The following is a 19245-nucleotide window of genomic DNA, read 5'->3' on the forward strand; positions in this document are numbered from 1 at the left end:
ATTTAGATGAATCGGCCGATTCTGATCAAGAACTCGAGATTAGGTACTTCAAAGAACAATTTTCAGAGGGTTTCCATAGAAGTTCCTCTTGCGTGAATACTATATCTGACTCGAACGAAATCTGTGCTTCTCATCCGAGCAATTGCAGTGGAAATAACTGCAACATTCTTGAAATTGTTTGACAGAAGTGACAAATTACATTTCCCTTGTTTTGTGCGTATTCAGAAACTTGAAATTTCAACTCATATCAATCTCAATCTTTAGAAACGGTACATTTGTTAGCACAAAAAGACGAGTCTAAAGCGTCCTGGGAAGATGGCTTAAACGCTGCAAAAACTGAAAAGACAATTGTGCATGAGATAAAGTATCGAGGGATATTTCATGTCCGTAAATGCAAATCCACTTTCACCCGACCCAAAAATTTACAGTTGCATTTAAGGGTTCATCAAAACGGTAGACCGGTACACTGCACGCTCTGCAAATCCAGTTTTACTCGAAAGGGTTATTTGAAAAAGCATTTACTGGAAATAATTAAAGTGGAAAGGCAAGTTATGGACACATCCGAGCGCAAAAACGAAAGAAAAATTGGAAATCCAACTTTTAATGAAGCGTGGCAACACTTGAGGTCATTCGACAATAACGACAAAATACACCTTCGATGCTTTGTTCGCATGAAAGAATTAAATGTGAAATCGAGAGATACAGAAAGTCGGGAAATAAGGAAGCAACGCGGCCGAAATTCTTTTCTTGACGAAACACACCAAGACGACTTTCCAAATGTAAAGCTTTCTAAAGATGTCAAAGAAGAACCAAACTTTTATTTATGTCCAGATTTCAATATTGAAAACAGGCAAAACATTGATTCCTCGAAAACGGTCCCATTTAAGTTGAACGAGGAAGATTTCATAACAACTAATTTTAAAGTGGATTTGGAACACATTTACCCCATGGAAACTAATAGTACAATCGACCAAAAAGACATCCATCTTACTGAAATTAGCGATGATGATTCTAAAAGCATTGAGAAAGAATCACAAGAAAGTCGAGTACGCGCTATTTCGAAAGAAGAGACACTTCTCAATGGTTCAGTTCATTCCCATTTGCCAGTTCAAGATTCTAGAAATATCGGCAAAGGAATAACTGACCAAAATGAAGTGACAGATAATCGAGAAATAGTTCCTGATCATTCGAATCATGAAAGCGCTAGGAGTAAGCTGAATTGTCCCTCTAATTCCTACGACTCAAAAGGTCAAACCCATACCGAGGGCAAAGTAGATTTTGGTATGCATCTCAGAACAGAAATGAACCTGAATATGTTTTCGTGTGAACACTGTATGGCCAGTTTCACTCGGAGGGAAAATTTAGAACGCCACATGAAGATTAATACCACAGAGAGAACGTTTCAATGTACGTTTGGCGAATCCGTTCTTAGCACAAAGGGTCATTTGAAGAGGCATTTGTTGATTCATTCCGGTGATAGACCCTTTCGCTGCACGCTCTGCCAATCCAGTTTCAACCGAAAGGGTCATTTGAAGATGCATTTAGAAACTCATCGCGTAGAAAGACTGTTTTCCTGCACACTCTGCGGGTTCAGTTTCACCCGAAAGGAACATTTGAAGAGGCATATAGAAACTCACAGCGTTCAAAGACCGTTTTCCTGCATACTCTGCGAATCCAGATTCACGCAAAAGCAACACTTGAAGAAGCATTTAAGTATTCACCACGGCGAAAGACCATTTCAGGGCACGCACTCTTTGGAAAGGCATTTTTTAATTCATGCCAGTAAAAGATTGTTTCCCTGCACGCTCTGCGATGCAAGTTTTAGGAAAAACGAATATTTAAAGAGGCATTTAGAAACTCATCGCAGCGAAAGACCGTTTCCCTGCACGCTCTGCGATGCAAGTTTTAAGAAAAACGAATATTTAAAGAGACATTTAAAAACTCATAGCGGCGAAAGACCGTTTCCATGCACGCTCTGCGATGCAAGTTTTAAGAAAAACGAATATTTAAAGAGACATTTAAAAACTCATAGCGGCGAAAGACCGTTTCCATGCAAGCTCTGCCAATCTACTTTCACCCGTAAAGGACATTTGAAGAGGCATTTAGAAAGTCATCGCAGCGAAAGACCGTTTCCCTGCACGCTCTGCGATGCAACTTTTAAGAAAAACGAATATTTAAAGAGACATTTAAAAACTCATAGCGGCGAAAGACCGTTTCCATGCAAGCTCTGCCAATCTACTTTCACCCTTAAAGGACTTTTGAAGAGGCATTTAGAAACTCATCGCGGTGAAAGACCGTTTCCCTGCACGCTCTGCGACTTCAGTTTTACCAGAAAAGAACATTTGCAAAAGCATTTAGAAACTCATAACGGTGAAAGACGATATCAATGCACGCTCTGTGATTCAAGTTTCACCCGAAAAAAACATTTGAAGTGGCATTCACTTCATATTGATCATGCCCAAAAACCTACTAATCACAGAATTAATGAATTGCTAAATGGGCAACTTCCTGACCAATCCAATATCAGGGTATGTATAAATTCAACGCAGGATGAAAATATAAAAGAGGAACCGAAATTCGATGGATCTAAAACTAGCCCGGATAATTTGAATGACGAAGAAGCATTTTTGAATAAATTGAAAATGAAAAAGGAAAATATTATAATCTCAGTCGGAGATGATTTTGATACCAACACAAACTTAAAGATTATCAAAAATCCTTATGATAAAAAAATAAATGAAGTGGAAGCTATGGACACTCCAAATGGCAAACTCGAAAGAAAAATTGGAAATCCAACCTTTAATGAAGTTTGGAAACACTTGAAATCATTCGACAGTAACGACAAAATACACCTTCGCTGCTTTGTTCGCATCGAAAAATTAAATGTGAAAGTGAGAGATACAGAAAGTCAGGCAAAGACTAAACACCCTGACCAAACTGTCCCTTTTAAGTTGAACGAAGAAGATTTCATGACAACGAATTTCAAAATGGATTTGGAACATTTTTACCCCACGGAAAGTGAATCGTATGGTGATGTTGCTTCCCTTGGCGGAAAAGATTTATTTTCTTCACTAGACGAAAGTTTGCAAATGATTCAAATGCCCGAGGTTTTTGAAACTGTTCCATTTCTGCGAAAGCACGAAGAAGCCACGGCAAATAATAACAAAATAAAAACCATAGTAGAAAACTATCCGTCGACAGTGAAACCACCAGTTCATTTTACGGAAGACGTTTTTGTACCTGATGGTGTTTCTGATGAAATAACCCCAGATACTTGCTTTGGACCACTCGAACAAGACGTTTTTCCTCTAAATAATACAGAAACTGATACTTATAACAATAATCTGAAGCAACACTTCACACCGTTCAGTGCTGACGATAAGACCAATTTTCCCGTTATTATTCCAATTCCTAGATTAGATATGCTTGAAATGAATCTGTCTCAAACGACACGTTTGCCCGATAGTAGAAGGTCAGTCGACCAAGTCGCCATCCCGGTTTCTGAAATTGAAGATTCCGAAAGAAATGGGAAACAATCACAAGAAAGTCCGGTAAGCGCTATTTTAAAAGAACAGAAGCATAAAAACAGTTCAGTTCATTCGCATTTGGCAGTTCAAGATTTAAAAAGTATCAGTGAAGAAATTACGGATCAAAATAAAGTGATACATATCCAAGAAAGAGTTCCTGAGCTATTTCCTCAATTGCTTTCGTGTAAACACTGTATGGCGAATTTCAATCGGAAGGACAAATTAGAGCGCCACATGAAGATTCATATAACCAAGACAACCTTTCACTGCACGTTCTGCGAATGCATTTTTGCCAAAAGGGGTCATTTGAAGAGGCATTTAATGATGCACTCCGGCGAAAGACCATTTCGCTGCACGCTTTGTCAATCCAGTTTCACCAGAAAGGATAAATTGAAGAATCATTTAATGATTCATTCCGGTGATAGACCATTTCGCTGCACGCTTTGTCAATCCAGTTTCACCAGAAAGGATTATTTGAATAAGCATTTAATGATTCATTCCGGTGAAAGACCTTATCGCTGCACACTCTGCGAGTTCAGTTTCACTCGAAAGGAACATTTGAAGAGGCATTTAGAAACTCATAACGGTGAAAGACCGTTTTCCTGCATACTCTGCGAATCCAGATTCACCCAAAAGCAACACTTAAAGAAGCATATAAGTAATCAACACGGCGAAAGACCGTTTCCCGGCACGCACTCTTTGGAAAGGCATTTTTGTAGTTATGACATTAAAAGATCGTTTCCCTGCACGCTCTGCGTTGCAAGTTTTAGGAAAAACGAATATTTAAAGAGGCATTTAAAAACTCATAGCGGGGAAAGACCGTTTCCATGCACGCTCTGCCAATCTACTTTCACCCTTAAAGGACATTTAAAGAGGCATTTAGAAACTCACCGCGCTGAAAGAGCGTTTCCCTGCACGCTCTGCGAGTTCAGTTTTACCCGAAAGGAACATTTGGAAAGGCATTTAGAAACTCATAACGGCGAAAGACCATATCCATCCACGCTCTGCGACTCAAGTTTCAGTCGAATAGAACATTTGAAGTCTTATTTACTTCATTTTGATCATGCCCAAAAACCTACTAATCTCAGAATTAATGAATTGCTAAATGGGCAACTTCCTGGCCAATCCAATATCAAGGTATGTTTAAATTCAACGCAGGATGAAAATGTAAAAAAGGAACCGGAACTTGATGGTTCAGAAACTATCCCGGGTAATTTGAATGACGAAGAAGCATTTTTGAATAAATTGAAAAGGAAAAAGGAAAATATTATAATATCAACCGAAGATGATTTTGATACCAACATAAACTTAAAGATTATCAAAAATCCTTTTGAACAAAAAATAAATGAAGAGGAAGGGAAATTTATGGACACTCCAAATGGCAAACTCGAAAGAAAAATTGGAATTCCAACCTTTAATGAAGCGTGGAAACACTTGAAGACATTTAACAGTAACGACAAAATACACCTTCGATGCTTTGTTTGCATTAAAAAAATAACTGTGAAAATGACAGATAGAGAAAGTCATGCAATGGCGGAACACCCCGACCAAAATTATTTTCCTGATGAAGCTGACATGCCAAATGTGAATATTCCTAAAGATGCCAAACGAGAACCAAATTCGTATTTATATCCTGATTTCAATATTCAAAACACCCCAAAAATACTCTCCTCCCAAACTGTCCCTTTTAAGTTGAACGAAGAAGATTTCATGACAACGAGTTTCAAAGTGGATTTCGATAATTTTTACCCCATGGAATCTGAATCGTATGGTGATGTTGCTTCTCTTGATGGAAAAGGGTTAAATTGTTCATTAGACGAAAGTTTGCAAAAGAAGCAGATTCCCGAGGTTTTCGAAACTGTCCCATTTCTGCTAAACGACGAAGAAGCCACGGCAAATAATTTCAAAATAGAAGCAGAATTAGAAGACTATCCGTGGACAGTGAAACCACCAGGTCATTTGACCGGAGGCGTTTTTGTACATAGTGATGTTAAAGATGATGATTCTGGGAAACAATCACAAGAAAATCGGATAAGCGCTATTTTCAAACAACAGACGCATAAAAACGGTTTAGTTCATTCGCATTTGACAGTTCAAGATTTGAAAAGTATCAGCGAAGAAATTACGGACCAAAATAAAGTGATACATATCCAAGAAAGAGTTCCTGAGCTATTTCCTCAATTGCTTTCGTGTAAACACTGTATGGCGAATTTCAATCGGAAGGACAAATTAGAACGCCACATGAAGATTCATACCGCAGAGAGAATGTTTAACTGCAAGTTCTGCGAATCCATTTTTACCGAAAAGGGTCATTTGAAGAGGCATTTAATGATGCACTCCGGCGAAAGACCATTTCGCTGCACGCTCTGTCAATCCAGTTTCACCAGAAAGGATAATTTGAAGAAGCATTTAATGATTCATTCCGGTGATAAACCTTATCGCTGCACGCTTTGCCAATGCAGTTTCACCCAAAAGGAACACTTGAAGAAGCATTTAATGATTCATTCCGGTGAAAGACCGTTTCAATGCAAGATCTGCAATTGCAGTTTCAACCGAAAATACAATTTAGAGAGGCATTTTGAAGTTCATGCCAGGGAAAGAGCATTTCGCTGCACTCTTTGCGAAATAAGTTTCACCAGTCACGAATATTTGAATATGCATTTAATGACTCATTAAAGCGAAATACCCTTTCGATACACGTGCTGCGATAACTTTCAGCCGAGATTACGCGTTGTAAAATAATTTTGTGATTTATACAGGGATAGACCATTTGGAATGTGCCGATCACCCCGACAAACTTGGCTGCAATGAAAGATCTTATAGGGCGCGGATTTAGCCGAGAAACATCTTTAAAAAGCTGGAAATTCCGGTTTTAATAGCCGGTTTTCCACACGTCAGCGAAATCAGCGCAAAGTCAGAATATTTTTTCTAAAAAATCGTGGAAAATACAGGGAATTAAATTTTATCTTAACATTTTTTGAAGATAATTTCACTCTAGATCTATGACAAATTATCTGATTATTAGTTAGTTATTTGAACGTTTTTCAATTTGTTTCAACGTTGCAATCACTGAAATATAAGTTGATTTAAATGTATTAACTTCTTAGAAAAGTAAAGTATTAAAACAAAATTGGCAAATTTTGGCCTTACAAAGTCATAGAAAATCTTTTTGTTGTCAGGGAAAACTTGAGTATTCAAGGAATTTGAATCTGAAAATATTGTGGTAAACTTGAATATTAATAAACGTATAAAGATTTATTCGGTTTGAAAATCTTCCATTTAGTGCTTAATATTTTCCAAACATTCAATCGCATTCATATTTTAAAACTGCTTTCATTATTAATTATAATTTCTAAATTTAATTTTTGTTATTAATGGCTGTATTTATCATTTTGATTTTAGCACTAAACGGAAATGAGCGGAGCAAAAATTTATTGGTTCAAAAAACGGCAAAGACAATAGCGAAAATTTCGCGAGCGCCAACGGACATTACACGAGCGAGAGCGAGGCGAGCTGAGTAGTTCTTTAATAAAAGTGCCCATCACTGATTAGTCGATGTATTATTTAAATTTAATGCCTAAACTCTTAAAGCGTCATGTGTAATGCAAAAATTTATGGGTCCCAGGGAATTCAATTGGTGTCGTGATCGAGGGTGATTTCCATACCCCAAAGTATCGACGTATAATTTATATTTGCAGTCGCAAAGATTGCAGCGAAATCTAGGGCCGAAATGGATATTGCGACCAGGAGAAAATTGGATACCAGATGTATCGATTATATTTGCCGTTTCAGCGACTTCGGCGATTTGCCGGTGAACTATAGCGTAAAGCTGGTGGGTCATTCCATGACAGATGGGCACAGCATGTCAACCCCACCCCAATCGATTTGGTTCAAAATTTGTATAGGGGATTTTTACTATCGTGAAAACCGAAATCCCAAATTATTTTGAAATCGGAGCAGTAGTTTTGGAGATACAGAAAATAGCCATTTTCAAAAAATGACTTGACCCCTCAAACTGACCAATGCATAACTTCGTCAATTCTTAACCGATTTTAATTATTGGAACGTCATTTTAAAGACAATGCGCTGTACCTTTATTAATACCTGAATATGATTTAAAGTTCATCATATTAAATACTATAAATTGCGATTAAACAATTTGACCTTTGACCTTTGGCTTTAACCACGGTTTTAAATTCAAAATAACAATTTTTTTCGAATTCTCCGCCTGCGGTTTACCCAAGAAGATTCAAACCCCAAATGCATATTTTTGGTTATCGAGATACATATTTTTACATTTTACCCCCGAATATGTTCTCGAGATATTTAGAATTATGTACAGCCCCTATATTTCAATATTTATTTTTACGAAAGTTGTCTGCTTCAACGTCGGTCATATTTAGGATTCTACGACGCGCGATGGATGTGTGTTCCTTTTTTCAAGTTCCGGATAGTTGTCATCGACAATCTTTTACTAAGAATGTCGATTTAAAAGTGCCTAATCAAGTGCAAAGTGGGGTGGCGGAGTGGTTAGCACTTTCGCCTCGCAGCAAGAGGAGCCGGGTTCGATCCCAGCTATTGGCACTGGGTGAAAATCCGGAACCACTCCTTCTGCGTAGAGTTTGTAAGTTCTCTCCCCACTGGTTAAAGGGGTTTTCCACCGAGATCTTCGGTTTCCCCTTCCCATAAAAACTTGCTGAGGTTAACGGTAATAGTTAGTGTAGGGAGCTGTTGGCTCGCGTGGCATGAAGGGCTTGCCACCACCCTCCTACGTATTGTAACCCGGCCACCTGTTACTTGATCACGCACAAGCAACATTGCTTAGGTGGTCGAAGGTGGTGCCTTGGGTATTAGCTCTATTTAAAAAAAAAAAAAAAACGAAAAAACTATCCTTAGCTTACGTACGGGTGTTATCAGAAAATCTATAAAAACTGTATGTTCGCATCATGCTGAGTTGCATTTAAAAAGATATTTGCATAAGCAATTTAAATGTTCAAATATCTTTAATCATCACAAGAAACTTCGTAAAAAGGGACTAACTGTAATTAATTTTGAAGAATACAAACGAAGCAAAGGATTTATTGAAGGAGTTATACCTGGCAAGAAACTTTGTGTTCAATGTTTTTGTAAATTTCGTGAAATACTTAATTTGAATGAACCCACTTGTCCTTCAAATTCTCAAGCCACAAACAGTGAAGAATGTCCAAATTCTCAAATAAGTGTAGAACCTTCTACACCACAACTTACTCTGACTCCCATTTGCGCTTTAATCGATAAAGAAGTGCAACAGGACAAAGTTAATGCTACGCTATCCTTACTTGACCAATCACCAATTAAAAAAAGTAAGAGTTTCGAAGTTTTTCTCAATTAGATCCGAATTTTAAGGAAAAATCAGTAGCAACTACAAAAAAAGCGTTTACTATCATAGGCAAAAAAAAATAAACAAATTTCCCTTCGTCGAATTGACTCTTAATTGCTTTTATACTACTGTTCACTTAAAAGAGTAATTGGTTAAATTTACAGAAGGACTCAATTCTCGTGGATTACAACGCATGGTAAAAAATAAATATAATTCGGCTACTAATAACTTGAAAAGAAAGTTTGAAGAAACTTGCGATGTGTTTCTCCAAGAAGTTGTGGATTCGTAAAGTGCTAAAGATAAACTTAATGAGCATGCTTTATATGAAACAATGATGACCGAATTAGTAGCAAAATTCAACGATCAAAATACAACATATTCGGAAAAATTACGTATTTTAACCATATCACCATTTAGTATTCGTTCAACTCAAAATCGTTTCGGAGCTTCAAAATATTTAGTTAAACGTAGTCGCCAGTTGAAAAATGAAAAGGGAATTTTAAGTGTGCCCGGTTATCAATCGAAAGGGCAGAAACTAAGCAGTAATGTAAAAGACGCAGTATCAAACTTTTATGAGAGCGATGACTATAGTAGATTGACTCCAGGTCAAAAAGACTTTGTTTCAGTTAGAAATAAAATCACCGGTATCAAAGAACATAGACAGAAGCGGCTTATATTATTAAACCTTAAAGAACTTTATCAAAAATATTAGGAAGAAGGAAATCCAAATGTTGGATTTTCAACCTTTTGCTCACTACGACCTCCTTGGTGCATTTTAGCTGGGCCAAAGGGTACACACACAGTCTGTGTATGTACATACCACCAAAATGCGAAGTTAATGGTGTTAGCGTTACCGAAAGAAAACACATTAACAATATCTGATATTATGGCCCTAACTGTTTGTAACGTTGAAGAGAAAAATTGTATGATGAGATGGTGCAAAAAATGTCCTGGAAAAAATGGAGTTCTTTACAATGAATACCTAGGAAAAATGCTGGACGATGTCGAAACAATTGATTATAGTCAATGGGTTTCGACTGATAAAACAAATCTCCTTACTATATCAGAACCAGCAGATGATTTTTTACAAACTCTTTCTATTAAAATATTAGAACTTACTCGGCATCATATAATATCTAAAGCTCAATCTCAATCTTTGAAGTCACTAAAAGAATCTGTACTTCCTGGAACAGTAATAGTGATAGGTGATTTCTCAGAAAACTACTCTTTTGTCATTCAAGACGAAGCACAAGGATTTCACTGGGAAAATTCACAAGCGACCTTACACCCTTACATAATTTACTACAGAACAAATTTAAATGAGCCTCTAAAACATATTAGTGTTTGTATAATTAGTGATACAAGGTCTCATTCTGTAAGCACTGTATATACATTCCAAACTAAATTAATTAATTTTCTAAAAGTAACGATTCCAAATTTACAAAGTATTAAATATTTTTCTGATGGTTGTGCAGGCCAGTATAAAAACAAATTTAATTTTTGCAATCTTTGTCATCACAAAGATGATTTTGGATTAAATGGAGAGTGGCATTTTTTTGCCACGTCCCACGGAAAAGGCCCCTGTGACGGAATTGGAGGCACGGAAAAGAGATTAACTGCTAAATCTAGCCTTCAACGTCCAGTTTCTGGTCAAATAATTACACCAAAGGACATGTTTAATTTCTGCGTTGAAGCTTTTCAAAACATTACATTTTTCTATGTTGACAATAACGAGATATCTGAAAAAGAGAATTTTCTACAAAATAGGTTCTCTAAAGCAGTAACAATAAAAGGTACACGTGGCTTTCATAAATTTGTTCCACTGAGTAAAACTCAAATAAAAACTGCTCCACTATCAAATATGGAAGAAATGAAAATTTTCAACATTTCTTGTAATACTGTTGAAACTTCTGACGAATCTGAAGAAATACCACCAGAAACCTACGTGGCCACTGTTTATGAAAGTAAATGTTATATTGGTGTTGTAAAAGAATACTCAAATGAATGTGGAGATTATTTGATATCTTATATGTATCCCCCTTTTAAATCAACAAATTATTACTGGCCACTAATAAAAGATGAATGTTGGATTTTACCAGAAAACATTCTTTGTAGAATTGATTATCCAACAACAGCAATGTATTCTAGATCAAAGTTAAGGATAAGCAATAAATTAAAATTGAATATTTTTAAGTTAGAAATTAAACATTTTGGAAAGAAACGTGCAATTTGCTTTTTATACTTATTCGGGGGTAAACTGTAAAAATATGTATCTCGATAACCAAAAATATGCATTTGGGGTTTGAATCTTTTTGGGTAAACCGCAGGCGGGGAATTCTAAAAAAATTGTTATTTTGAATTTAAAACCGTGGTTAAAGCCAAAGGTCAAATTGTTTAATCGCAATTTATAGTATTTAATATGATGAACTTTAAATCATATTAAGGTATTGTCTTTAAAATGACGTTTCAATAATTAAAATCCGTTAAGAATTGACGAAGATATGCATTGGTCAGTTTTAGGGGTCAAGTCATTTTTTGAAAATGGCTATTTTCTGTATCTCCAAAACTACTGCTCCGATTTCAAAATAATTTGGGATTTCGGTTTTCACGATAGTAAAAACCCCCTATACAAATTTTGAACCAAATCGGTTGGGGTCGGGTTGACATGCTGTGCCCATTTGTCATGGAATGACCCTGGTTTCACACTCGACGGAAAATATGCCGGAAATACGATAATAAACGCCGAGCTGAAAATTGATTCTTATTCGATATACCGCTAACGTTCAACTTTACGCTGCTAATTTTCCGTCGAGTGTGAAACCAGCTTAAGACGTTACTCGCCACTGCTCACGTAGGTTATAAATGGCTATAGCTGTTTACCTTTCATAGAAAAAAGGCGCGAAAAAATAATAATTTTTATATTTTGGGCAATATGACAAGGGGACATACATGTACCCAAAACCACACGCCAAATAAAATTAATCGTTTCTTTTTCCAATTTCGCACAATTGTCCCACTCGTAATAATATTTGTGTATTAGTGTGGCATTATGTTTAAAAAACTCGTGTGCAGGTAAGTGGTACAATATGATGGCAGATACCAATTTTTTCAGAAAAATGAGGATAATTTGAATATCGATGGAAGTAGTTTTGGGGGTGCGCCGGGGGGGGGGGCAGTAGCCACCTCAATATTTTTTAGGGATTCATAATTATAAAATAATTCATTATTTAATTAAAAAATAATCAATTATTTATTTAAAAAATAATTAATTATTTAATTAATACATATTTAAATGCTTTAGTATAAACATAAATATAGTAGTTACCACCATGGTTCCGTAAAACTTAATTTATGTAAAGTTTTATAGATAAAGGGTGCATTAAACTCCGCCCCTCTCCATTTTCAAGCCAACTAGTTTTTGATATTTAACTCCATGGTGTTACGTATCAAATGACAGCTCATTGCATGAAGACTTTTACTATGCACAGCAAATTAACCGTTCTTGTATGTACGTGAAGTATTATCGATAAGTGGCGCATCAAATTGAACCCCAAAATACTTTCATTTCGCTTTTGGAAGTTAATCTTTCGATATAGGGAATCAGTTTACCTTATAGAAAATAATGTCGAAGGGTACACTCAAACACAAGTTGGCAAGCCAAAATATACCTCTTCTCGGAAGAATTGTCCCTAGTGGTATTAATTTCGAGATAACCCTTAAAGATATATCTCCGCAATTTAGAGTTATTTGTTAAAAATGTTATCCCAGTTCTATCCCGCCCGGTATAAAATTTTAATTATAATAAAAATAATTGAGACGAAATGACCAATTTTAATTTATTCAGAATATCAGAGTTAAGTAGTTACAACAGTGAGTTAGACGTACTATAACAATGCACAATTGAATTAAACCCTTTTTACAGTACAAGTTTATCAGTTGAATATAATACGAAACAAATTTTAATGAAATAAATATTTACAGAGGGTATTATAACGACCGTTCGCTTTTTGGTTTATAATTTTAACGGAATCGGGCCGATTTTAATTAAACGATAGTTTATCGAAATTTGGTTAAAAGAATATTCCCTAAGGCCGCGCGATAAATTTACGAGAATAATTTCCCGTCGCCGTTATATCGAAAATTTATTTGATTCGGGATTGCCAGAACTGTAATGTTGGGGCGAGTGATTAGAAAATACAATGGCAACCAGAATTATGCAAAATTATAAATGTTTATTTTTATTCAGAACAGTCTATGGAACGTTCTAGATTTAACTTTCATCAATGACACAACAATATATATCCCTTCTACGTAATTGTACAGAACTGGTACTCAAGTGTCTAAGACTAGATTTGTCTTAGTTCATCGTGATTGAAACATAAACCAAAACACACTTACACTTAAGTAAATATCATAAATTATACTGAGTAATTTTAACTAAATTCAAACTACGTAACTATAAACTCTGTCTTAATTAACAGCTGAGAGCTGTTCTCTACTAATTACTTCCAATCTACTTAATTACCCTCACAGGTTGAGTTGATAATTTCAAGGGTATAATTAGGTTACTCCAATTCAAAAAATAATAACAATCAATTTTATTTTACAGCTGACTTGAGTTAGTTCACAATTACTTTAACACTTTCAGTCTTAAACACGCACTGTTCATACACTTAAGTCCATTCACTCACGTTCCAAACGCGAAACACAATTTAACTCTTTTCTTGACCGAAGACCGAACATACTAATTAAAACCGTAAATTTACCTCATAACTTTTGACCGACACCAGAACCCCGTCCTGTAGTAGTTCGTCTGACAGCTAAGAACTAAGACCCCCCGAGATATGACTAAAGTTCGAAATATTGAAGAGATTATATTTTTTACCCGGTCTAATTGATAGTTCCCCACACGGTGGCGCTATATTATTACTTTGATATAGTTTCCGCGGGAGTTTTGAATAATTATCCTTTTTCTAAGCGTTATTAAAAGGTAACAATGAACTACTTTTTGTGTTTTAACGAAATTTTGTTAAGAATTCAACAACAATTTAAAAAAAAAAACGTACCAAAGAATAAACAAACAAAGTTCAATAAACAATATATAGAGATATTGTATTAATCCGTTTAGTAAAAAAACCTGCCTTATCATAATTGTTCCTTTACTTTAATATTTTCCCTAAGGAAGTCAATGGCTCGGCGGTGAACTATGCGCATTGTTACAAAGCGACCCGAGTACAATTCCTGATCACGATCAAATTTTAAATTAAAATACTAAAATATTTCATTAATTATAAGATTAATATAATTTATAAATATTTCATTAAATATAAGATTCATATAATTTACAAATATTTCATGAAATATAAGATTAATATAATTTATAAATATTTCATGAAATATAAGATTAATATAATTTATAAATATTTCATGAAATATAAGATTAATATAATTTATAAATATTTAAAATGATGTAGAATAAATTATAGTACCTAACGTTACAACTTTGTAAAGGACATTCGCCAAAGCTGTTTTTTAGGAAAACACCGTAAATTAACAAACGTTGGTGGCTGAGTGGTTAGAGTACATCTCTTGCGCGAGGTAGACCCGGGTTCGATTCCCGGCCAGCGCCAAAAAATCGCAAATTTATACTAAGACGAATACCGTGTACAACTGGTGGAAACCCTGCCATTGGACGTTGAGAGGTTGCATGACACACAGCACTCGGTCCGTCCCAAAGTCATTAGGAAGTTGGAGAAAAAACGCCCATACAGACTTAACATCCACAACCATCATAACACAAACTCAACACCCACAACAATCATAACACAAACTCAACACTCACCACATTCACAACACGAACTCAACATTCACATAACAATAACGAAATATCCGGTGAGCGTTGACGAAAAAAGAACAACCAAACCAAACCGCAAATCAATCCGTTAACGCTCATCGTCACATGGTGGTTTTGTCAATCCTTCGAGAAACTGCGTAAGCAATGATTACCCTTTCCCCCAAAAATGCGAACACGTTCGCAGGTCTGACAGACAGACACGATGATTGTATAACACCTCCTAGGGGACAACCCCTCGGAGAGGTAAAAATTAACAAAATTTCAAGGGCTTAAAGTGACTCAGGGTTAGGCGGGTCAATCGAAACCGAACTTATTAAGCGGACTCACTCAGAGTTCGAGAAAGATAGGTGGGCAAATATAACAAGTGGTTCGGGTTATAACACCGAGGTGTTTACTCTGGGTACAACTTCAGTCCAATTAAGGGTCACGTGAATGGCAAGGATAGCGTTTGTTCACTTTGAGTACCTCTAGTTAGAATAGAGTATCGTTTTCGATAGTGCTTTATTTAAAACATGTCTCGTGCGCTTAAACGTGATACCTGTGTGTTTTGTAAAAATAATACGCGGAACAAGAAGACGACGACTAGCTAAGAACTATTAAATCTTCTCGGTGGAAATGTAACAATTGAAAACTTAAAGAAGCGAAAGGTACAGTGGCATTTGACTTGTTTTAAAAAATTTACCGTGAAGTCTCGTGGAAAACAAATTGAAAAATGTTATCGTGAAAAATCAAAGTCTGCAGCGTGCGAAAAAAATTTAGAACTAGCCCCATCTGCTAGCGGAACTGAGAAGCAAAACCACAAATAAACTTCTTTGTTTCTTTTGTGATAACAAAGAAACCAAGAAGCATCCTTTCCGTACTATATCTTAAGACTCAAGCGGTGCATCTGTAAGAGAAGCAGTTGAATTAAGTGGTAACGACACATGGAGGGTACGATTAAATGAATGTATCAATGAAATTGACACGCACGCAATAGATATTACGTATCATTTGCCATGCTGGGTAAAGAACGTAACTCACGTTTTCAGTGTTGGGTAAAATACTTCACTTTCGGTATTTAAAATAAAATACTAAAAACTCCTACGATAAAGAATTTAAAATAAAATACTAAATACTCCTACGATAAAGTATTTAATATAAAATGCTAAATACTCCTACGATAAAGAATTTAAAATAAAATACTAAGTGCTCCTACGATAAAGTATTTAAAATAAAATACTAAATACTCCTACGATAAAGTATTTAAAATAAAATAATAAATACTCCTACGATAAATTATTTAAAATAAAATACTAAATACACATAGCGTAAAGTATTTAAAATAAAATACTTAATACTCATAGCGTAAAGTATTTAAAATAAATTACTTTATTTTAGTATTTTAAAATTAGATTAAGTAGATAAATATTTATTTTATCTTTCATACAAAACAAATCCCTTTTAAAACTGGGAGGAATTCACCTTACATGAGCTCGCGAGTAGATTGATACTATATTTGTTGTAACTGAAAAAGACCATCTCTGGGTCTACTGTTTTATATTTTACCTTTCATTTTTTGGCAACAAATGTTTTTTACAAGATGGACGGGAAGGAAACCCATCCAAAGTTATCTGCGATGTTGAAATAAATTCACCCACTGAAACGACGAACGTCGAACCAACTGAAGCTGGAGTGCAACGCGTCGGTTCAACGGAATTGAAGAAAGGACCTGGGTGGCCTAAACTAATACGTACTGGAGAGCCCGGAAGACCAAAAAAGCAGTACAATATGATCCCAAACAGCAGTACTCTATCTGAAATCGAAAATGAGTCCGCAAGCCTGATTGGTATACCAGACCCAGCAAACATGAAGGAGGCGATGACTTCCGAAAATGCAATGGACTGGAAGGAGGCGACCGTAAGCGAATTCGTGTCCCAAATAAAGTGCAAGACATGGGAAATTGTTACCAAGCCGGAAAACCGCAAAGCCATTGGCAACCGCCGCGCCGGATTCTTCGAACAAAATATGACGGAAACGGCCAAGTTGAGCGACGAAAAGTTCAACTAGTCACCAAAGGTTTTGCCCAGAAGACTGGAGTGGATTTCCAAGAAACATTTGCCCCAGTTGTCAGATCCAGTTCAATCAGACTCTTAATGGCATTGGCCGTGGAGATTGACTTGATGGTTCATCAAAAGGACGTCGTAACTGCATATCTAAATGGCGACATTGATGAAGAAATTTATATGGATGTACCAGATGGCCTCACAGATGTCCTCCAAGAGATCGTTAAAGCAAACAAAGAAAGCTAAGAAGTCGTCAAATGGCTCTCCGACTTACAAGGATCCAATGAAGTATGTCGCATCAAGAAGGCCTTGTACGGGTTGAAGCAGTCTGGAAGACAGTAGTACAAACAACTGGACAAACGTCTCCGTGAGATAGGAATGCGGCCCTTAAAGGCTGACCCCTGCGTTTACTTCTCGAAGAAAGGCGAAGACATAATGCTCATCGCCATTTACGTCGATGACGTAATCATTGCTTGCAACAATGCCCGATGGATGGAGGAGACGAAATCCGAACTGAAAAAGAAATTTAAAATGAAGGACCTGGGTGCCATTCACCATTGCCTAGCCATCGAATTCCGGCAAGGCCTCGTTAAATCAACTATCCGCATGTCGCAATCAAAGTATACGGAGGCGGTACTTCAACGTTTTTCAATGCAAGACCAATATCTACCCCGCTGAACGCCAACGAGAAATTGATAAAACCCGAATCTCCGTCGGAAGAGAGCATGGAAAGTTTTCCGTACCAAAGCCTTGTCGAATCCTTGGTGTACTTGGCCGTATCCCTCGTCCCGATATCTCGTACGCAGTGAGCACCTTAAGTAAGTTCAATACCAACTACAACGAAGAGCACTGGAAAGCTGGAAAGCGAGTTTTACGTTACTTGAGGGGTACAACTCGACATGATCTTCTTTTCAAAAAGAGTGGAGAAGAGCTTCAAGGATTCGTTGATGCCGATCGGGGAGGCTGTGTCAATGATCGACGTTCGTACAACGGTCACTTTTTTAAACTGGCAAATGGAGCTGTCGTGTGGGAGGCGAAAAAACAAAAGACAGTCGCACTCTCAAGCATTGAGGCCGAATACATGGATATGATGGAGGCGACAAAAGAAGCGATGTACCTTAAACAGTTCCTAGGGGAGATTGGAATTTCGACCAATTCCATCTTAATTTACAATGACAACCAAGGAGCCCAAAAGCTTGTCCGAAACCCGATCTTCCATCCCCGCACAAAACATATAGACATCCGTCATCACTTCATCAGAGAAGCGTTCGAATCGGGAGCCATCGACTTGAAATACATGTCAACGAATGATATGCCTGCAGACGTGTTATCGAAGGGACTCTTTGCACCAAAACACCATTCCTGCATCCAGAATTTGGGTATAAAAGATCATCAGTAAATCTGACGACAAAGCTAAGATATCAAGAATCCAGCTCTGGACTTTAAGGGGAACTGTTGTAACTGATAAAGACCATCTCTGGGTCTACTGTACTTTGATATTTTACCTTTCATTTTTTGGCAACAAATGTTTTTTTTTAACTCAATATATATACGTATAAAATTTGTTTTCTGTCACCTCATTGTTTATAGCTCTGAATAAACTCAGTTCATTTTAATCTTGCGTCCTCCATCCGCATAACGACAATATTTATATTCATATACTAGTACCGGTGCCTACGTTATTAATAAGGCCTGTGCACGCTCCAATTTTTATTTTTGAAATCGACATTTTTAGTTCGCCAGTTTTTGGCTCTAGAGGCGCTCTTCCTTGTCTTTTCGTTTAAATCTTGGGAGTTTTCGCGCCCGATATGCATTGTTGTTCGGAATGCCGTGAGTCTGCACCTTTACGTAAGAGCGCGGAAAGACGTTTTGATCTTGAAATAAAGCATAAGGTAAGACATTTCATTAATTTTATTTAGAATTTTTCACTTATTTAATTTAAAAATTTACTTAAAATATGTTATTATTTTTAAAACCATATTATTATTTTTAAAACCATATTATTACTTTATTTCAAGAAAATTTAACAAAGGCCTGATGGTACTTAATAAATATTAGTATTGCTAATTTGGTTCTGTATTTTTATAGGTATTAAAATGGCCATCTGTTTATTCCCATTCTGTAATGAAAGTAATCGAACACGTAAAGGGCAAAAAGAGGACTCAACCAAAGAACAGCAGTGTTTTACTTTCCATGCAGTACCAAAACATAGTGATATCAGAAAAAATGGATACGTGCAATATTTAACAAAGATTTAAATGAAGACATCAGTGATTTAGAAGCTTTAGTTGATGGAAAAAATGAGCCCAAGGTTTGCAGTAAACATTTTAAAACTGTTAAAAGCTCATTTATATTGGTCTTCGTATAGACTCCAATTTTCTAATAAAACTGTATGATCTCCAAAAACACTTTCTCATCTCGCCTGTGAGAAATTTAACTAGAAAGGTTCTCTTTCCTACAAAT

At 36.3% G+C, this 19245-nt stretch overlaps 2 protein-coding genes across 2 annotated transcripts; both read left to right on the top strand.

Annotated features, from left to right (window-relative positions):
• The first annotated feature begins 6 nt into the window (after positions 1-6).
• LOC149956237 (uncharacterized) lies at positions 7-2883 on the top strand. The gene is made up of 3 exons (XM_090166812.1): positions 7-43; positions 265-2766; positions 2837-2883. The coding sequence occupies exons 1-3, from the start codon at positions 7-9 to the stop codon at positions 2881-2883; spliced, it is 2586 nt and encodes an 861-aa protein (XP_090022938.1).
• Positions 2884-2960: 77 nt separating this feature from the next.
• On the top strand, positions 2961-6559 carry LOC149956238 (uncharacterized). Its single transcript, XM_090165440.1, has one exon. It carries the CDS (start codon positions 2970-2972, stop codon positions 6201-6203), a length of 3234 nt encoding a protein of 1077 aa, XP_090021566.1. The 5' UTR covers positions 2961-2969; the 3' UTR covers positions 6204-6559.
• Positions 6560-19245: the final 12686 nt, after the last annotated feature.

The sequence above is a fragment of the Leiobunum rupestre genome, chromosome 2 (assembly GCF_980474605.1).
Source record: "Leiobunum rupestre chromosome 2, qqLeiRupe1.1.hap1, whole genome shotgun sequence".
Taxonomy (NCBI): Eukaryota; Metazoa; Arthropoda; class Arachnida; order Opiliones; family Sclerosomatidae; genus Leiobunum; species Leiobunum rupestre.